This window comes from Nilaparvata lugens, chromosome 1 (genome assembly GCF_014356525.2).
Source record: "Nilaparvata lugens isolate BPH chromosome 1, ASM1435652v1, whole genome shotgun sequence".
NCBI lineage: Eukaryota > Metazoa > Arthropoda > Insecta > Hemiptera > Delphacidae > Nilaparvata > Nilaparvata lugens.
In genome coordinates this window covers 34,588,691-34,612,017 of record NC_052504.1, presented here as the reverse complement: position 1 = coordinate 34,612,017, position 23,327 = coordinate 34,588,691, and the positions used below count along the sequence as shown (strand labels likewise).

The 23,327-nt window shown below is 33.0% G+C and overlaps 1 protein-coding gene across 1 annotated transcript; it reads left to right on the top strand.

The window, feature by feature from the left end:
• The first annotated feature begins 1,129 nt into the window (after positions 1-1,129).
• On the top strand, positions 1,130-21,733 carry LOC111051843. Its single transcript, XM_022338414.2, has 15 exons — positions 1,130-1,351; positions 4,970-5,092; positions 6,145-6,308; positions 6,870-7,049; positions 7,708-7,823; positions 8,348-8,499; positions 9,979-10,186; positions 10,829-11,082; positions 12,184-12,438; positions 12,828-12,972; positions 13,597-13,748; positions 17,978-18,160; positions 20,289-20,626; positions 20,866-20,978; positions 21,471-21,733. The coding sequence occupies exons 1-15, from the start codon at positions 1,231-1,233 to the stop codon at positions 21,595-21,597; spliced, it is 2,631 nt and encodes an 876-aa protein (XP_022194106.2). The 5' UTR covers positions 1,130-1,230; the 3' UTR covers positions 21,598-21,733.
• The last annotated feature ends 1,594 nt before the right edge of the window (positions 21,734-23,327 follow it).

Below are 23,327 nucleotides of genomic sequence, written 5' to 3'. Positions count from 1 at the left end.
AGCTTTGTCCATTTGTCATAAATGTTTGAGCAAAGTTTCACTCCCGTATGTTTACAATATTATTTAAAAACAAAAAAAAACTTTGTGACTAAGGACTTTCGGACAGTTTGAAAATGATATTTGGTTATGTTTGTTACCCAGGAACAATGCCCAAGAATATTGATAGGGAGTTCAGAAACACTCTGTATAGCAAATGACCATTGTGTTCTTTGTACTCTATTTATGGAAAAACTATTATCAAATCAATTCTATAAATTTTTAGTGTAGATAAAAATATGTGCATTTATTTTATGCATATATTTTAAAAAATGATGGACATTGAATCATTATTGTCAGTATTTAGTAAGAGAAACTAGACAGAGAAAACGCCATTGTGTGTTAAGCCTAAATGTATACTGTGTGTGTATGTGTTTGAAAAAAAGATTTGATGTTGTCTATTGTAGCCTATGGGCTATATACTCTGTTATTGTATAACTCATTCATCTATTTCATTTGAACAATAAAATTAATTGAATACCTAGTTGAACAGTGTTTTTAATAACAATTATCAATCTACCCGATTGATTCATCAGATTTCATGATAATTAGCTATTAGTCATTTATTCATTAATTGGGTAAAATTTATTGATCCTGGTGGATCGTAAAAGCCTGATTACTTGAAGGCTGTAGGTACACTAAAATGTTGCTTTTCAAGATAGGTACATTCTAAAAAAGTTTCCACCATTCTATTGTGTTTCATTTAGCTTGTTCCATTTATTCGATAGTAATGACAGATCAGCTTAGATAACTTGATTAACCCATAACAATTCACGTCTAATGACTGCGTGAGACATTATTATCATTGTCTCACAAACTAACATGGTCAAGATAGTAGAAATACATATTCAAGTGCATTGGTGGTTAATGTAATTTGGTATCTACGGTAATCAAATTCAAATTTGCTAACTTGCTTTCGCTTTCAAGTGATTCAAGTAACGCTTGTGTCTAGAATATAAAATTTATTGTTGGATAAGAAATGTGCACAATTTATTGTTTTATTTCAACATCAGCTATCTAGGGTATTGTACATAACTTGTAATCTCTCTGAAGTTGACACCTTTAGTAGATGAATATTTGCTGTTGATAAGCCGAAAAAGAGGATAATCTGAGTGAGCTTCAGCATTCAAAAGTTTCTATCTGGAAGTTGGTGGTTTGCAAAGTGATTGTGCGGATTTGCTACTGCGCGCGATCATGGCGTCCGACGAGGAAACGTCCCAACAAAATCAAACAAGATTTGAGAAATACTGCGAACAACTGAATATAAACCCTAATTTGGTTATGCTCAAGGTTACCTTGTTCATGATGTATGGAGGTAAGATGCTTTCCTTTTGGTATGTTGATTTGCTTCATACAAAATTGCTTTGAAGTTTTTATTTATTAAAACTTTGTTTTCCATGAGTTAATATGATTTTATATTGCTGCAATACTAGCAATATTTACATTATGTAACATATTTTTGATCGCTAATCTTCGTTGGAAGGACGCTACGAGAAAAAGAATAGGAACATTTTTTTAGATGAAAGATATAAAAAGTTGAAATGCCTTTTTATTTTATACTTTATAAACATTACAAGTGTTGTGGGCGAGGTTGAGGTAAAAATTGCAATGATAATGGCCTCTCTTCCTCTTAACCTACAGATTAATGAATGGCTTCATTTTTGAGATATGAATAAAGCTGAAGAGCTTTTTTCTCATCCATATCCACAGAACTAGCTCACATATCTAGAGCAGAAAATTATGAGAATAACTTATATCATAGCCTCCTCTAATTAGAGGTGGCTAAGCTTATATCTATTATACCGTACATATTCGTAATAAAAATATCTTTTATTTATTGAAAAAATATCTTAATATGGTTGGAAATGAGAGTTTTTGAAAAAATCATCAACCGAAGCATTCAGTGCTCTAGGATGGATTATAATATTTGTTTTTTTTAATAGACGCTCATTTATATCAATCTTCCAATCTCTTCCATTCTTATTCAATAAGGTAGGCTAATTTTATCAAACTAATAATATAAAGATAGACACTGATGACTGATACCGTGTAAGACAATTTAGGCTTCATAATTTGCTAGAATCATTGCTATGAATTCCAGCGCTAGTTTTTATATATATGTGCAGGTCTCCTTTTTTATTGTAGGCCTATTTAATACAGTAAATTAGTTGGATCGAATAATATAGAAATGAAGTGAAAATGAATTGAAGTGCCACTTAAAAATTCATTGTCGAAGGCCCAACAAAATGAATGAAAGCGATTTTCTAACTTCTAGCAAAACAGTTTTGAAAAAGTAAGCGACTAAGCAGGTTAATTTCAAGAAATATTCTCTATAAATGCTGTATGTGTAAGCTATGTAGTTATAGTCCAGTCAATATAGACATAAAAAAGGGGGTGTGCTTGCAATTTATATTGTAGTTCTGATTTTTTAATATATTATTTGGGTACATGAGAGAAGATCAAAACCAACTTCCTCATGCAAAATTTCCTTGTGCTAGATACAGGATGGCCCAATAACCTCGTATTTTCGGCTCATTTTCCAGTTTTCAGCTATTTCTGCCAAATCTCGTAATCGGACAGAAAAATGTGCTCTTGCCTTTTTTTTAGATCATAAAATTCTGAATAAAATGAGATCATTTGGAACTCACTATCTCCAATGAGTACTGAGTTATGATTTTTCAAAAATGAGTGAAATTTGAAGGAAAAATCAATTTTGATGAATTTTAGATTTTAATCAACAATATCTTCCGATTGTTAACATTTAGATGTATAATTAAAAATCCTTCTGGACGTATTTTTGTGCTCTACAATCTGAGATAGGGAGAGCGCTCTATCTCAAATAGATTTCCAGGTACACCTGTCGACAATGCTCCTTGTATTGTGAAAAAAACCTAATTTTTAGCTTCAACCATCATCACAAACTACATTGATATTTCGCACAATGACATAAGTTCATGAGATCATGTTCTATGAGAATCACCCGCTAGATGCACTTCATTTCAGTATTTCCTAGTGGAGAGGCGCGCTTAAGGACACCTCAAGGATCAAAATTTCAAACACATAACTTTTGACACAATGCTCAGATAGGAAATACTGAAATTAAGTGCATCTAGCGGGTGATTCTCATAGAACATGATCTCATGAACTTATGTCATTGTGCGAAATATCAATGTAAGGACAATGTAGTTTGTGATTATGGTTGAAGCTGAAAATTAGGTGTTTTTCACAATACAAGGAGCATTGTCGACAGGTGTATTTGAGATAGAGCGCTCTCCCTATCTCAGATTGTAGAGCACAAAAATACATCCAGAAGGATTTTTAATCATACATCTAAATGTTAACAATCGGAAGATATTGTTGATCAAAAACTAAAATTCATCAAAATTGATTTTTCCTTCAAATTTCACTCATTTTTGAAAAATCATAACTCAGTACTCATTGGAGATAGTGAGTTCCGAATGATCTCATTTTATTCAGAGTTTTATGATCTAAAAAACAGGCAAGAGCACATTTTTCTGTCCGATTACGAGATTTGGCAGAAATAGCTGAAAACTGGAAAATGAGCCGAAAATACGAGGTTATTGGGCCAACCTGTATCTAGCACAAGGAAATTTTGCATGAAGAAATTGGTTTTGATCTTCTCTTATGTACCCAAATAATATATTGAAAAATCAGAACCACAATATAAATTGCATGCACCAATGTATATAGTGACTAGACTATTATAGTAGCCTACCGTAATTCAATAAAATAGTATTATCAACTTTCAAGGCTGTATGTGATTCGGTTACAAAGTTAATGCATGGATCCCAGTATATTCATGGAAAATTACAAATTTTCATAAAATTCTGATTCGACTTGAATAAAAATTAATTAATGAAATATTTAGCTATAATATATTATACTATTAATTATGCTTGGCCTTGGTGAAGCGTGTGGTGAGTTAGGGATCGGAAACATGGGTGCTTACTGCTGGAGATATGCAAAGACTGAGAGTTTTTGAAAGAAAGGTGGTGAGAAGAATCGTGGGCCCTGTTTTTGAGAATTGTCTTTGGAGAGGAAGAAAAGGTTTTGAAATAGAGGAGATCTTAAACAACGAAAACATTATGTGGTCGATAAAAGCTGGCAGAATAAGATGTATGGGGCATATGTTGAGAATGAGAGATGGAAGAGTGGTGAAATGTATAAGGAAGGAGAAAATAGATTACAGAAGAAGAAAAGGTCGACCAAGAAATAGATAGACGGATGATGTGGAACGTGATTTAAGGACGCTTGGAGTTCGTTACTGGAGGAGGCAGGCCGAGGATCGAGACAGATGGATAGGCTATGTGAAGGAGGCCAAGGGTTGTAAAGACCTGTAGGAGTAAGTAAGTATATTATACAATTGTGTTCCTTTCTATAATGAAATACATAAGAAATATAGATTATGCGTTTTGCATTAAGATCACGAGCTGCATGACTTTTTCGTTTTCTTTTTCTCTATATTTAAATATTCTATTTAACTTTTCCATCTTTCCATCTTGTTTTCATTGCAATCCACGTTATTACTGTACTTATTATAATTTTAGTTTTACATTAATGTTTAATCATGTACAGTGCTATTTTGTTCTTGTGCCACTATATGGTTGTAATTATACTCGGTGGGAATTGTCATATTGTATGAATATAAATAAATACTATTCATAAACTTTCGATTGAACAAGAACATGAATATAATGAATTTTATCATTATTGAGGATGAAATTAGTTTAATTTACCAGCATTATTGATTCAGATTGGATTTTTCACTTCTTTTGAAAAAATATATAAATTCTATTGATAAAAACACGCTGATTATCATTTTCGATGAAAATTATAAATTTATATTTTTTCGAATTTTTCTGTTTTATCTTGCTCGATATCCATATTTGTTCATTGTTTTGCACTTATACAGCTACTGCGTCGCTTCTGCCATTCTTGACCATTCACATGCAGAGTATTGGACTGACCGTAGAGGAGATTGCAGTTGTCTACCTGGCTCTTCCACTGACTACTTTTCTCAGTCCTCCTGTAACAGGTAGGTAGGAACACATATCAACCTGGGCGGCTGTTACTTACTCTGTCACCTGTTTTGATTCTCTCAAAAATATTTGGGCCCGATTTTATGCAAGCCTATGTCTATTAAGGCTGTGCAACAGGCTAAATAAACATTTTTCAAAGTTTTTCGATTTGTATACTATCAAGTTATCTAAATAAAAAAGTTTTCTGAGTTTTTTTTCGATTACTTTTGAGATATGAGTGTCTAAAGTTTAAATTTTTAGGACAGATCATTCCAAATTCGGTAAAAGATAAATTTATGATATTTTGAAGTTAAATTTTTCATGTATTTCCATTTTCAAAAAATGACCAAGATTTTTTTATCAATCAACAATACAGTAGCCTACATAAAGAATTTATCCTCTAAATTTCATGAATTTATCTCTTACCGAATTTTAAATGGTCTGTCCAAAAAATTAAAATTTCAAATGCTCATATCTCAAAAAGTAATAAATTAATCCGTAAAAAACAATTTTCCTGAAACCCCTTTCTATTTTGATAAGTTGATAGTAGAGGCTATAAACAAACCAAAAAACCTTTGAAAATATTCCCAGTATAAAGTTTTTTCAGCCTGTCGCACAGTCTTAAATTTAACCTCTGTAAGATGACGTCATAGGTCTATTAAAATTAACAGCTGTAAAATGAAGTCATGGCATTGTCCGAATCGTTAATTTCCCTGGCATAGCTTCTAATGCCTTCATTTTACATCGGCGAAATGAAATCGATGTGGGCTCACTATAATTATTTTCTCAAATAAATAAATTTCAATTCACTCTTTTTATAATAATAATTGGAATATGCAATCAAAGCTATATAAATAGAACTAATTACTAAGGACTTCTGCTACTTCAAATTTTGACCGAAGAACTAAATAGCTGAAAAAACTCGTTTAATTAAACTGTCTAAAAAACTATTCTTCCACCACACTCTTTAATTAAATTTTGAACAAATTCACTTTCATTATGTTACTATTTTTGATTCTATCCAGCCTACCGGTTCAAATGAAATGGAATCCCATATTTCTTATTGCAGGTTTTCTTGTGGACAAATTTGGACATTACAAACCGGTGGTAATTTTTTCGCTGGTGCTCAATCTAATATTCCATCATTCTTTGACATTGATTCCTCAAATGGAAATCCCGGGAGAGATGCCCGCTGCTTATGTTTTGAGGCATCCAACAACAGGAATGGTCGAGGTACAGTACCTACTTAGATAAAGATCTATTTTTTAGGTACTAAATTCATAGAGTTTGAATTTTGAACCCAATCGTATCTGGCTAAAATATTCAATTTTTAATTTTTATTGTGCAACATATAAATACTACCTACCAATGGTAAAAACTCTATTGTTGTAGACAGGAAATCTTGAAAATTGTGTATGAAAAATTAAATCAGATATTCAGACTTGAATGTGTAGCACGCTACTGATTAAGAAGTCATCATTTTTAATGTAAGATATTTCAAAAAGTATTGACAAGATAACAGTGTGATACTAGTAATAGAAGACAAAAATTGAGATTAATATAGTCATTTATAAATTGTTAATATCATATCAGCCCAATACAATTGCATATTGCAGTGCTTATATGTATATTATGATTGCATTTATTTAAAATGACCATGGAAATTTCATAGAAGTTGGCAAGCATTGAAAGCATAAATCCTCCATTATAAATGTGTACTTGAAACCCATTTGGTTGTCACTCATTATTGCTGTGTGATGTGCTGGTGTTGTTTGCTTTGCTTTGCTTTGCCAGGTTTGGTGGAGCCCTTGCCCGAGCAGGGAATGCCCCGAGGAAGAAGAGCTAAACATGGTGCTGGATGACTGCGTCGACCACTGCTTGCTGCAGCCCAAGAAAACATACAAAAGTAAATCTCTCATCAGCAGCTTTCCTCATCACCAGAGTATAGCTGTTCCACCCTACAGGAATTACCGAGTGAGCTGCATTCAGCTTTTCAACTATTCAAATTAACTCATTACAACAAATTTCATTCAAGTTAATTCGTCACAACTACAATTACTGTTAAAAATAGCTATAACGCTGAAAGATAGTATTTAAGAGTGAATTGAATGAGTAGAATATTATAATGACGATTTGTAATGAAAATTACAATACACAATAACGTGTGGGATTTGAAGTTATTGTAGGCCTATAAAACTTTCATCATATCATTTCTCTTGTATCATATCATTTCTCTTGTATCATAGTAGGAATGTAATTTACCATGTAGAATATATGAAGAATGTTTTAATTCATGTATTTAAAATTATTTTTTTTTCAATTTTAAAAGTTATAAAATCTTATACTTTCTTTTGTATGTGTGCATCAAAACTTGAAAAAAATTGCTCATACCAAATAACAATTTCTAAACTTTACTATCACTCCACGGTTTCGTTAACAGTTTTTGTTCAATATGCCGTGAAAGAGAAATATGTACATGAAACACATGCATAATGTATGTATTTCACATGGTCTTTGTAATCTGTTCTACTTGTAATTTCAACTTAACCATTTGCCATTTACTTGCCATTTTTAACCATTGAATATTTTCAGGTTTGAATAGTAGTTTCAATTAGGATTCCTCTCTTTTCAGGTTGACTGTGAAAAGCAATTGAATGAGATGAGAATTGAAATTGAAGCTGAAAATCATCATGATTTACATTTCCATACAATAAATGACAATAAGAAGAAGAAGAATGGAACAACAAAGTGAGTTTAATGCATTCAACTTTGAGTATACCCTACCTACCGGATACTAGATTACATGACAAACTTACAATCGTCTGTTGGCAAATTGATAATTTGTAATCATATAATAATTGTTGATATGACCCAGGGCATTGGACGTGGAGCTGAATTTCTTATAAAGATTTTAGTAGAAAATACCATCCATTTGTATTGTACAATATTGCATAATCAAGATTATTATAGTTCGGTATTTTGATTTTCAATATATCCTTATAAAATGATATCCAGCAATGAAACCCTATCGAATCAGTACGGTAACTATTTGAATTATAATATGGGAACTATCCAGGTTCCTGGAGATTTTTGTAATTTCTCCAATTGTAATTATTAAAATGTCTGAAATTAACCATATTAGTACCGTTTGTGATCTGCATCATTGTATATTTATGAGCATATGTATGTTTCAGTAGAAAACTTCCAATTTAGTATTACCTTATAACATCATTGTTGACCACTGCATATCAACTAAAAAAATAAATTTTCAGAACTCCAGGTAAAAAGAAATTAGCTTTTGGGTTTGGAAACAGTACAGCAGTCAAACAGAACGTCACTGTGCAGCCAGACGGAGAAGAAGAACCTCCAGCATTTTTCTTGCTTGATATGCATCCAGATTTGATGGAACCTCCGGAACATCTAGGTAAGTTGTGACAAAATTATTCTCTCATATTGGTCTATGATAAGATTGTTATACTGTATAGTGAGTAAGATCAAGGTAACAAGTCAACGTTGTTTATTATTAGGAAGTAAGTTATATTCAATCATATACAACTAATATTGATTCTATGACTGACGAAATTTCAAACTTACATAATCAGGCTATTATTATTATAATAATAGAATAATGTGGTGGTAATTGAATGATCATTCTCTAGCTTTTTTGTTATCATTCAAAAATTAATCTCTTCGTCATGATGAACTTTTATCCCCAAAAATCAATCCTCTCTTCTTCATGAACAGCTTTTGAATACCATAAATTTCTTCAATGCTGTTTTCCATCACGAACTGCTTACTATTAAATCATTTTTTGTTATTAAAAAGGACGACTAGCAGTCAAGTTTCTTCATTGAATGAATTTATTCACTTACTGTGATTTATTCACTTACCTTCTCAGCTACAAAAAACCCTATAAACACCAATACAGCACACTACAAATTGCCATACAAAACTTGTCTATGAGTACAACCATGAAGATGGCGGATCTGCCGAAAGGTCTCGTTGTCACAGTAAGTGAATAAATCCATGTAAAAAGAAATTTGACTGCTAGTCGGTCTATTTAATGACAAAAAAGTGTCCATAATTGTATTTATTCCAAGAAGCATATAGCATATTATATTTTAGTCCATTTGTAAGGCTGAATTTATTTTTACTAAATTAAAAATGATCATGATAATTATAACAGTCTTTGCTGTCCAAGTATTCTCAATGATTTTAATTTTGTTTGAAAACGTTCAACAAGAGCTCCAAAATAAATATATAAGAAATCACAGTTAAATTTCAAGTAAAATAATGTATTTATTCTAATCAAAATCAATGTTCCATTTATAGCCTAATGCTATTTATGACATTCAGAAACTATTCACCTGAATCTCTCGTGTTAATATACTAGAGAATACAAAGTGTGAATTCATTAATCAACTATTGTGGAAATGACTAGCTACACTCACATGTAGGTATAAGCGTGTATCATTTTTCAAATTATAAAAAAATTAGAATAATTTTACAAGTTTGTGTTTCTTCAATGATTCCAAATTTTCTTAAATAACTCAATATTATTTGTTACAAGTGGTAATCAATTTATTAATTCAAACCATCTAAATTCATAATTTATAGTTTTCATGTTTGGTTTTGGACTAAAATTTTGTAAAAATTGTACACTTGAAATTCTAACCTCATCTTGGACTGTGTCACCTATAAATTTGGAAGAAAAATAGCACAAGGACTACCTTATTATTTTATCTACCAATCTTATTACATTAGTCTCATTTGCATTCTAAATTTAAAAAAAATAGATAATAGGGAATAAGTAACTTATTGTATTTCTGCTGATTTTCCCCCAACTTCTTGAAACACCGTGTAATCTGTTTGTCTCAAATTGATTGAAAAATGTAATGTTCAGGACTGGAAGTGGAGATGGACGATAATGAAACAGTCACAGATTTCCGGCAACATTTCAGTAAAGACTTGTTGATCCTTTCTGGAGTAAACTACACGGCTCTGGAAGAGTCAGATCTGAGGTGTGGTGGTCTGGTTCTAGCTACCAACCTAACAATGAGCACTCTTCAAGAGATGGCTGCCGACTGTATGTTACAAAAATGCAATTTTAGGTAAGTTCAGCTAATTTCACTCTCAGTCTCAAATTTCTCCATAATATTAAATTTTACAACAAAAATACGATATTTGCGAATGTATTACTTTTGGAAAATGCAATGCTTGGCCTCCTATTTCCAAAATTTGAGAGCTTTCAGCTTTTTAAAGAGAGAGGAAAAACGAATAAAGGTATAATCCCCAGTTTATGAATAAAGGTCCAAATAACAAACCATCAGATCTGATGAAGTTGAAGGAAGAAATTTTTTAGTACGCAGTAATCTAGAAAAACTGCGGCTTAGAACAAAGCTACACTCACTTGTTGCAGTGCGAGTTGCTTGACACAAAAGCTGTTCTAATGACGACCTCCTCAAATGCAATGACAAAGCCCTTCGGGTGGCTGAATTTTGGTAGGGAAATATATAGAATAATAGCATAATGGTGATCATGGACACGGAAAGTAAGTATCTAAAAACACCTTCAAATACAGCTCTATATTATAGGAGTAGCTTGAACAAATCTTCTATAAAATAATATCAATATAACACTATACACTATACAAGTTTCTGCTTCCACATGTTCCATAAGGGTTTAAATGCATAAACAATACTTGAGTTATATATTTTGAACATTTGTTTATTGAAAGCAAATGATAATTTCAGAGATGGTGGACCAGAAATCTGCCCTCCCGACTACAAAGAATCTGATGACAGAGTGTTTTGGATCTACTTTGCTCTTCGATTTGTGGCGACAATTATGCTATCAGCCAGTGTAACTGTGATGGACCCGATTGCACTGACTATGATTCACAAGTATGGAGGAGAGTTCGGCAGAGAGCGGCTGTTCTCCACCATCGGCATGGCCATCTTCTCCCCACTCACCGGCTATCTTATCGACTACAGGAGCAAAAAGCTTGGTAAGAGAACATTTTTCCCTCTTATATTTGACGACATTGATTTCATCGAATGACAAGGTCTTAATTTGAAGCCTACCTATAACTGAATGCATTAAGCAGTTGCAGTTGCAGTTTGACTTGCTTAAAAGTCACTATCACAATTTTCTTATAGATGATTCATCAAATTGAAAAGGTAACTAATGATAACTAATCATCAATATTTTATCTCTAAGATTCAGGTTGAAACTATTACTGTAAGTTGGTTTTGCCATTAAATCGCAATGATTTGCCAAAGCTGGAAATTTATTTTTTCTTCACAATTAAATGCTTGGAAACTATCCATAAAGTCGAAATAAAAATAAAAATTCAAGTACCTTTTTTTAAAATTGTTAACTCGCAACATGTTTCGGCTATGATGCCAGAGTAGCCTAACGAAGAAATACATTTATCCATTAAGTTTATGATTATGCGCATTCTCAGCTCAAATTGTTCTCAATGTAGAAAGGGATGCAATTTTATAATTGAGGATGTTTAATGTAACAGGTTGTGTTCTTATCGATATGAAAGGATATACCAATTTATCATAATTTCATGTGAATATTCTGGGTGATCATGGAATGAGATTTGAATTTTGCTCAGTTTCATGTAATAGATAGATACCGTACTCAGACTTCAAGAGACAATGTAAAACACAATACAATATGGCTTAGTTATAAGACAATTTATGTTGGAAGACAAATAGTATGAGGCAATTTACTTTTTGTAATTTGTTGATTGACAATATTTCAATTTTCATGTTTTTTGTCAATATATTATCGTACCTGATTGTGTTGTACGGTATAAGGTAACTGTAGAGAAGTATTTTCTCAACTATCCAGTCGAAATACCTTGTGTTGGGATATTGAAACTACTGTAGTTCAAATAAAATCAGCTAATTATTGGTATAAAGAGACTAATGAGGACTATTAAACTAAACCTGAGAGGAGCAAGCACTCATACTCAAGTGAAGCTCTCTATATTTATTACATAAATTTTATCTTTTCAAATCAATATTGTTGAGCGAGTCATCCGGCCCTTGTCTTTGCCAATTTAATTGAATAGTTTGTCTTTTGTAATTTGCAGGGTACTCGGACTACACAGTGGCGTTTTATGCGTATGACGCTCTCCTAGCTTTGTCAGCCATATCAATATTAATGATGCCTCTCAGCACTAAAGTTCCCGCTGATAATATCATGCGTGATATGTTGCGCCTCTTGAAGCTTCCTCATGTTATTCTATTCATATTTTTCCTATTTGTATTGGGAAATTGCTGGGGTTTCATAGAATCTTACTTGTTTCTTTATCTAAAAGAGTTGGGCGCTCCAAATTCTTTACTTGGTGAGTATTATTAATCAGTGGGTATTCGGTTGAACTAATTTGAAAAATATGTGTTTTGTTTCTGTGCAATATTCCATTATTAGAAAGGAATTGTGAAATTATATTTCTTCAAAAATTGAGTAATATATTCTGACAATGTAATTTTCCTTATCTTACAATTGGTACAAGTTAATTAAATTCAAACTCTATATTATGATAACTGAATTACACGATTCCAATGAGAGAAGCGCTTGGATTTTGAGCTTCAACTTATTTTCTCATGTTGAACTTATATTCAATTTTAAAATGTAGAAGTTATCGAGATCAGAATAATTTATGCTTCTAATCATTCATTTATCGATTAACTCACTTTCTTAGTATTATTATTGACTGTAATTGGATTTTTTCAGGAATAACTGTTTCAGTGGGTACACTTAGTAGTATCCCCTTTTTATATGGCGCAGAAAAACTCACTCACAAAATTGGACATGTCAATCTAATAGTAATAGCATTCTTCTCACATGCCGCACGATTAATGGGATATTCATTTATAGAGTAAGTATAACATTCTAAACTCACTCCGATAAAAAAATTCAAATCACCAAAAATTACCCAACTTACTGGAATAAATTCATTATTGTTATGCATGAAAGTAATCTATCTCTATGGTAGTTGAGACTTGAGAGAGACAAAAATCTTCAATTCAAGAGCTATGCTTCTCATTTAATCCCACTAAATCCAATTTTCAACTGGATTGAAAGATGAAAAGTTATATTGGTGCTACTTCTCTGCTCCAAGACAATTTGTAAATTTGATAAATAATAAAGTCTAGCTATCGTCAAAAATCATCATTCAATTGCATGATTATTCTGTATATAGCCTTCTGGACTTTATCGTGAATTTGTAGTTCGAGAAAATAAAATATCTAAAATCTAAAATATTAAACGTCTATTTAATGAGTTTGAGGTAAGTTCAGAATGGAGAGAACAAATTCGCAGCATACTGTTGAGAGAGTAGATATGGACTCTATTTGAAGGCTGGCATCATATTTTAGATATCTGTCTTTAAGATTGAATTTCTCTGAATGATGGAATGATGACTTATATTGTATAACAATCAGTAGTTTTGAAGAAACTCGAGAATATTTTTGTTGGTTTTTATTTGTTGATATTATTTTAGAAATGCTTGGTGGTGTTTTCCATTCGAAGCTATCGAATCATTGTCGGTGCACCTGATGTGGGTTGCGGCAGCCACTTATTGTGCGATAATTGCTCCAAAGAACTTACTGGCAACTCTCATCGGTGTATTGGGAATGGCCCACTTCAGCTTAGGTAACAATCATTAGTGTAGAAAATTTTCAAATATAGTACTGTATATTCATCACTCGTGTTTAAGTATGTTATGAGGGAGTTCTATTTTTATTCTTCACTTGGATTACAAAATCTGATTTGGATTATAAAATTTGACTTGATTATGTTGTGATCAATACATTTTTAGAGCCAAAATCTGGTGCTCTCAATAAATGCCTGAAATACATTACTAATTCAATAGTTTTGGATTAAATCCAAAGATTGAATAATTTATGTTTCAAATATTGAAAATATAGGGAAATAAGCAATGAAACAAGTGTCATGCTATGAACAAAAGCTACCGTACCTTAAACAGAGTTTTAGGTGAAGGAAAATAAGTGCCTTTCATGTTTACTTCCAATTTTAAATCATATTCATGAGAAATTAGTATTTGGTATTGGTAATTTGAACAGAAATACACATTTTTCACATTTTGAAAAATCGATGTCACAATTGATGAAAAATTATAATTTGAAAAAACCTTCAAATAATAGTCTCAAACTCAATTTCTACCAATAATTATAAATAGTCTTCCTTTGGTCTGGCCAGAGAATTCGAATTTTAGCGCCAGAATGCCAGACTATAGTTCTGCCAATAGCAGGCTTGTGTTTGCGCCGGCGCAGACCGTCCTGCTGCTTGGCATTGTGGATTTTTTTGAAAGGCTTCAGTCTTGTCTCGTCAGCCCGTTGTCTTGTTGCAAGATCAAAATTGTGTTTGTCATGTAATTTCGATCGGAAATTTCTTGTAAATAATTGTTTGAGTGTCGTGTGTGTGAATTATGAATATAACAGTGTAAATAGGAATTGAATTAATTTGAATCGGATTTGAATTTATAAAGAATCCAGTTTGAGCTTTGTTCGAAACACAGTGTATGACCTGCAATTTGAACACAGAATCAACGAGAAGGCAGCCCGTAAGCAAATAACCTGTCTATTCCCCAATTTCGTCCCACCCTGAACCTGACCAGAACATCTAATAAAGGCTTCGAAGGGCAAGTAGTCAAGATTGGAATAAATCTGGTGAGTTTTTGCTCTTTTTTTATTGTTCATTAATGCAGAGTTTAACTGTACAAATAACCTGGCTCAAATTGAAGATTAAATTTTGCCCCTTGTTTGTATTTGATTATTTAAATAGTAAATTACAGTCCTCTGGTAGCTCTAGCCTGAGCTTTGTTCAGAACATTTTATGATCCTGCCTGGCCGGGATGAATTTAAATTTGTAATTTGTTGATTAATTCACACACATTGGATTTAAGCAGTTTCGTATTTGTCCAATGTTGGCATGTTGAGATTGGTCTGATCCATGCTCAACTTAAGTTTGTTGTAGCCTTGTTCTAGAGCAAGGTTTCTTGTCAATTTGTATTTGTCTGAAATTAAATTTATTTCAGTTAAAATTGTAGTTTCCTGAAACTAGGCGCATTGTGCTCTTTTTCTCAGGAATTTGTTTGTTGGAATTTGTATTGTCCATTTTTTTTATACATGTTAGTGAAGGTTAATCACCAGCATGATTTTGTTTGTTCAGTTCAACAAGTTATCGTTTGTTTGTGAGTTGTTGGAAGAACATTATCTAATCATATAGTTTTGTCTTCAGCAATAACTTATCTTGTGAATTGATAATCAAAGTTTAACTTTGATAACTTACTAACTCGTGATTCTTCCTTTCATCTAGTTTTGAACTCATTCTTGTTTTATTGTCTGTTGTTTGTATTGTCGGGGCTGAATTGTTTTGTGTATGAGTTCAAGATGGAGGAAAAATTACAGAAACAAATCAGGGTGCATCGCGCTAAACTGGAACAATTTTCTGAGTAACAACTGGAGTCGTAATTCAATGGATGGGTAGAGGATTATCTGAAAATGTGTACATTACTCTTACCGGAAAATTTCATTCCGAATCTGACTAGGATTCCAAAAGTCTGATATTTGGCATTTGGCAAACAATTTTATTGGAAACTCTGAATACAGAAGAATTCTATATATATAGTTCATTTCTATCCTATTATAATTTTCAGAATTAGAACAAGTTTGTTCATGTTCAATTCCTATAATAGGAAAGAGCTTTCATTGAGAGTGTTCTCTACCTCCCAATTTTGGAACGTCACTAAATTTCATTTTGGATTCTCTACATTTCATTAAATGTTAAATCATATTCATAAGAAATAGGTATTTGGTATTGATAATTTGATTTCAATGATTATTTTGTCAATGTGTCTCTGACAGTAAAATCTTCTAAATGTAGAACAGGCTTGAAAAATGGAGAAGTGCAACATTCTGACCTATTGGTGAACTTTCATAAGCCTATTCCTACCTCAGGTTTCAAATGGAAATCAGTCAATTGTAAACAGGTAAAGCAGGTTATGGCCAATCTCAGCCTCTCGAAAAGTGAAGATGTTTTTGGTCTCTCTAATTTCACAATAAAAGCAGTCAGTGACAGTCTGATAGATCCAATGACTTTCATAATAAACAAAGTGCTCAAGGACGGTGTTTTTCCTAAATGTTTCAAATACACAAATATCACTCCAATTTTTAAGAAGGGTGACTCGAGTAAACCAGAAAATTTCAGACCCATTGCTATTGTCCCTATTCTTGGAAAAGTTATTGAATCATGTCTTGTCGTGCAATTATATGAATACTTTGTAAATAATGACTTATTGTATGAACATCAACATGGCTTTCGTCCCAACCACAGTACTATCATGGCTATTGAAAAAATTGTTGATTTTGTCCTTCAAAACTTTGAGAATAAAAACATAGTAGCAGCAGCCTTAATTGATCTCACCAAAGCTTTTGATTGTTTACCCTTTGATATCCTTTATGACAAGCTCTACTTCTATGGAGTGAGAGAGAATGAGCTGAAGCTGATAAAATCATACCTATCTGATCGGAAGCAAAGGGTTGTTATTAATAGTAAATGTTCTGGCTTTAGAGATGTTGTGGCAGGTGTCCCACAAGGTTCTGTTTTGGGCCCTTTTCTTTTTCTTATTTTTATTAATGATTTGTATTGTAACATTCCAACGTTATCTGTTTTATATGCTGATGACACGACATTGATATCCTCTGACCAAAATTATGAAAAAGTTAAATCTAAGATGTTGGGAGCCCTTAACTCTGCAAAATTATGGTTTGAATCAAATCATCTAGTCATTAATGAGAGTAAGACTGAATATATATGCTTCTCCCTTAGGGCTCCGCCTGAGGATACTAATGTCAAGAATAATGTCAAACTCTTGGGTTTTACATTGGAGAGAAGATTGGGTTGGGAGCCTCATATCTTGAGTTTGTGCAGGAGACTCTCCAAAGTTGTTTTTCTTCTTAGGAGACTCAAGTTGTCTTTGAATGCTGAATCTTTGTTACTCGTGTATTATGGACTTTTCCAATCCCTCATCTCCTATGGAATTCGTCTCTGGGGCAACTCTTGTCATGCAACAAAGGTTTTTATTTGGTAAAAAAAGGCAGTGAGAGTATTGAATAACTTGAGGAACAGTGAGTCTTGCAAGGAAAGTTTCCGAAGTCTGAAAATTCTAACGTTTCTTTCTCTCTTTATTCTTCATACCTTACAATATGTTAAAATGAATATAGAATCTTTTCCGCGTCTGGGAGCCAATCATTCTTACTCCACCCGACGTGGCAATGATCTATCACTGCCTCAAATAAGACTCTCCAAGACAAGAGATAGCCATATTTTTCAACAAGCCAAAATGTATAACAATCTTTCTTTAGAAATTAGTGAGCTGCCAATCTATAAATTCAAACAGATTTTAAAAAATAAATTGATAGAGAGTGCCTACTATTCAGTGGATGAGTATCTTCAGTGTTCAATATAATCAATGCTCATTATGCAACATGTACCTTTCAATTTTTGGTAAAACTGAATAACTTATTAATTATTATTAATATGAATTGTAGTTTGTTTCTAACTAAGACAAATTGTTATTGTAATATTTTCATATATATTATACGATTTCTATTATCTTAATGCCTAATTTTATTTCATAATTTCTCTTTTATTTCACAAGTGTTATATTATTGTTATTATTTTTTGACGTGCTCATACAATGTAAAGTTGTTCTGGCAATAAAGAATCTTGAATATTGAATCTTGAACAGAAATATACATTTTTCACATTGATCGTGGTTAAGTGGTAGAGTGGACATTACTGTCCCAACTTCGCCACGCCAAGAAATAAAAAAATGAATTGATTGTTTTTTTGTTGAGGTCGCGGAGTGGGCAGCTTCGGTGGAGGATTGCTGATCGGCACAATTGGAACGAGACAGGCGTTCCGCGCCATGGGCCTGTTGGCCATCGTCAGTGGCGGCCTCTACGGTTTCATACACTTCTTCTGGCTTCATAAATACGATCAGTCCTATTACAAGAAGAAAGTCAATGTCAAAGATGCAGGTAACATCTGAATTAGGGCTCTATTAGTACTTTACAGCTCTGAATACTAGTCTTTCTAGAGCTTTAGTTATATTGCTGATTCAGAGAATAGATACAGATAATGGGTGAAAAGTCCGAGAACGGCTTCATATCCCATACAAAAAGGTGATTTGACGGTGGGTGTGATTGGGGATCCTACTAAAATTGAAAATACTACTTTATTATGACTTCAAAAATCTAGTCTGCCATCTTGGATCCGCCTTATTAAATGCAACTTTGTTTTTTTTAAATAGGAAGGTGGTCATGCGATACATGATTTCCATACGGAATTTCAAGAAAAAATGAATGGCAAAAACCGCATATCGATATCTCAAACCGTTTCGAAGATATTCACATTATTAATCAATACTATTCAAAGCATAAAGGGAAGAAAAAAGTATGAGAACGGCTTAGTATCTCATAAAAATAATGTGATTCCAAGGTGGGTGTGATTGGGGATCCTTTTGAAATTGAAAATACTACCGTACTTTACTATGACTTCAAAAATCTGGTCCGCCATCTTGGATCCGCCATTTTGAATGCAACTTTATTTTTTTGAATAGGATGGTCGTCATGCGATACATGATTTCAATACGGATTTTCAAGGCAAAACGAATGGAGAAAACCTCACATCCTTATCTCGAACCGTTTGGAAGATATTCACATTATAAATCAATACCATCAAATCAGAAATGAAATAGATAAGTGGTATTGATTAATAATGTGAATATCTTTGAAACGGTTTGATATATCGATGTGTGGTTTTCGTAATTCATTTTTTCTTGAAATTTCGTATTGAAATTATGTATCGCATAACCACCTTCCTATTCAAAAAAACAAATTTGCGTTCAATATGGCGGATCCAAATGGAGGACCAGATTTTTGAAGTAGTATTTTCAATAAATTAAAGTAGGATCCCCAATAACACCCACCATGAAATTACCTTTGTGTATGAGATATGAAGCCGTTCTCGGACTTTCCACCCACTCTGTATATATAGTACCGTACTGTAGCAGATAATGATATGTTGTGTCACTCATATGAAATATATTGAACACTACCGTATCAATTTATCGTTCCAGACCCATGCACTATCAAAGATTTAGGTCGGTTGGTGGGCATAAAAGAATGACATTTTAAAGTTTGATTAAAATACTATAAATTTTCACGACACATTTAGATAATTACATTTCTTTTTTGGCTGTTACAACATAATAAATCTGTCGTAAGCTGGATTGTTTAATGAGTTGAGTGAACTGGATAAATTAAAATTTTCAAAGCAAACTTAAAAACTGAGAAATTACTTATAATGACTTGTAATGACCGACCTTTCAAGACAGGTTGCATCATCATTATTCCATGACTATGATAAAGGTACTGTACCAAAGAGATATTTTTGCTTTCAAGTTGCTCCCTCGTTCCTACCAAATAAAGATACACTACAGTGGTATATAGTAGTGTAGAGTTTTTAGTAGTGTAAAGTGGATTATATCCATAGAAATTGTTGATACTACATTTTTGACATAGGTAGATGAAAACCTAGATAAGAAAAGGTAATTTTCCTATTTTACGGAACTAATTTTAAAATTTTAAAAGTGGGTAATAGAGGTGTAATTTCAAATGCCTTGCTTGGCTTTGATAGGATAATTGTTATTGCTTTGATATAAAAGAGATACATCTGTATGTGGTTGCTATTGCTGATTGATGGACTCATAAAAATTGTGGGTGTCAATGTTTTTGTACCATATTAATTTATTTAACTAACCTGTATCTAAACACGCAAAATGATACCATAAATAATAATAAGTCGTATATTGCCCAATGCAATCAACACTCCTATCCACATCCACCAGTGATCATGATAATGACATTATAAAATTGGGCTTAAATTCTTGGAAGTGAAAATATAAACTATCTTTTTGGAATTTTACAATTCCAATTCCAGTCTCTCTGTCATTCGCCATCCTTCTGGGGTCTCTGTAGTTGGCACATCTCAGATCTTTCCTCAGTTACTTGATGATACTTTATGACATCGATATTAGAAAAATGTTATAGTTATCAATTCTGCTTGTGAAAGAATCTTTTTTCTATTGAGGATATTTTCCAACAGAGAAATCGGAGAAAGAAAAACTGAACGTGGAAGACGGTCTGCCCGATAAGGACTCGATGTCACATGACGAGATGTTGAGCGCTGAGCGACTGAGTCTGATGATCCGGTTCAACCACCGCGGGTCGCTGACGTCACTGGACCAAGGCTCGCGACCCGAGCTGAGTCGTGGCAGTCGCCGCAACAGCTCCTACACCGACAACAAGGCCAGCAGCGGATCCAAGATGGACCTACTCAAGTCCACGCTCGAAGTCAACCTAAACAGGAGCTCCAATCCGCACCTCAATCTCACCAAAACCTCGCTACCTCAGCTCAACAGGTCTACTACAATCACTGTTAAGGTATGAGTGAGTGAGATGCTAACTATCAAATTGTTCTACTTTACTTTAGTTGGCTCTACAGTCCTGGGTGGACTTTGGCCTCCTCACGGGTCAAGTTATTCTATTATTTCTATTACAGACTGAAGATACTATATACTTCATACTACATAGATTCCAATGTAAAAATAGTAAGTCGATCTATTGGTTTCACAAATAATATTTGTTACACCATGCTTGAATTTAACATAATTGTTTTACAGGGCAACACTGAAACTACCCCCGGAACTCCTCAATCAAACAGAAAAAGCCAGAAGAATCTTGTCAATCCACCTTCTCTTTCGACAGTGGCTGATGATGAATTTCGGAGCAACAGGTGAGAGTTAATCATTTTGTTTTCTGTTAAAAAATCCAAGCATCCAACAGAAATGTTGTTTTCATCTTCCTCTGAAGAGTCTATCATTTCTATCTGATATTTCAAGTTTATTAGAATTATTTGTGGTAGTAGTTATTAATTCTCCAGATTATTCATGTTTTTAGTAGAATAATCACATATATCTGTATCTCCTTTCCTTTTCACTCGAAAAAATTGTTGAGAAACTTGTGATCTTATTCAATCAATGTCATCTCATGGAGGATGGAGTATACTAATAATGTTCACTTATAGTTTATCATAATCTAGGCGATGTTATTAACACAACACAACATTAATTATTACTGTTCATTTAATTGTTTATACTCAATCTGTATTATTGGACATATTGTATAATCAATCGAAAGAATTTCTCAAATGAAAACTATTTCCATATTTTAAAAAATTCATAGGGTTGATTACAAACTCTCTCATTTAAAAATTATATTTTTTCAGTGGCTCTATTTTTGAAGAGGAAGAGAAAGAACATCATGATGAAGCAGTGAAGAAATTGAAACAAGTTGAAGAGTATCTGAGAAATTGTGAAAATATGAAAGTTAACAACGATAGTGATGTGAAGTAATAATATTGAAGTACAAAGAGTATTATTCTATAGATTAAAGCTTAAACCAGATAGAATTGATTGAGCCTATTTTACTAGCTTGATTAATCTGACGACCATTAGCAGGCTAAATAAAAAATATTTTCTATTGTTGAAATATATTTTGTCCATTTTCTAATTGCGGATGTAATTTGTGAATAATTTTATTAATCAGACTACTGAACATGTAAATTGAATATTAATTGAATTTTCCGTTACAGTTATTAAAATGATTTCTTATTGTCTTGATGGGTGGTGGAACAACCTTAAATAGTCTACCTTTAAATTTAACACCACTAAATATTATAATGTTTATTAAAGATTGTATAAGCTTGAAGAGAAAAATTGCTGGAAGCTGCATCAAGGTACGGTAGGTACGGTTACACAAGCAGTAGTTTACTGCTTGGGTCAGCCAGGAGTTTAACTGCTAGAAATAGATTCCATTGTAGACTTTAGGGAATTGAAGGTCATGCAGCAGTTGAGCAGTATCAAGGTCATGTGGCGCATAAATAGAAGTAGTTCGATCATTAGAGCAGAACATTTGTACCGATTAGCTTTTACAAGTGCAGCGCTTAATGGCAAAAGTATTTTACTGCACACACTGAACAGTAAATTAACTGCGCGTAAAGCCACCTTATTCAAGCCATCCGTTTGCCTGGAGCCGTTTGCTGTTACTCAACGCACAATAATAAAAACTATCCTGGAAAAAGAATCCAGTTACCCCAAGTTGCTGCTATTCTCGGACTTCCATGTGCTCAATTTAAGACAGTTATTTATTGAAACAATTCACATATATAAGGGAAACACAAAATAAACCTATTTGCTAAAATACAACACAATTACCAAAAACGACTCATAAACAACCACGAATATTCAACACCTTGATTAATGCATGGAATAGAACTCAAATCACCATACTTCTTCTTCTTCTTCACGTGCCTGCTCCGTTTCGGATGTTGGCGATCATAATGGCTATCCTGATTTTGTCGACAAGAAGGATCTCTTGCAGAAGTCTGTATCTTGAGCTATTCCTCATAATGTGGCCGAGGTATTGGAGTTTTCTACTTTTAATGGTATTCAGGAGCTTCGTTTCTTTATCCTAATTTTTGTATATCACCATACTACATAGCTCAAATTATCTATAGGAATTTGCCGGACATCAGGGAGGATGAGATTTGCGGCGATGTGGTGTATAAAAGTAGGTTGGTCGAGTGCCTCTTTGGCATAGGCTGGATTGGAACTGAAGCCTATACATTCTCCTTATATACATTACACTTAGCATACCAACTCAATTGAATTAAAATATAACTTTTTTGCTTGATTGCTGGCCTCAGGTTCCCTTGCTCTTCCACTATTCATATAGTATAGCAAATAAGTTCATAGCACACAGATGAAGATACATTTTACTCTATTTTTCATGCAAGAACTCTCCCCATTCAATTGCGGGAATTCCACTCTTTCTGTAAAGCTAACACTAATGTAATAACATAAATATCATTACCTATTTAAAATTAATGTATTGTTTCAATAATGAAATTTATAAAATTTTACACATCTGTGTGATGCAATGTGGAAAAATAAATTGTTTTGATTTGAAGCAGTAAAACTTCTGCCGAACCAAAAGGAGTGGAATACAGCAATTAGAGCCTTACCCTTAGCAATGAAATAACTTAAAATCCGCCTTGATAACCTATTTAGAGTCAAGCGAAATT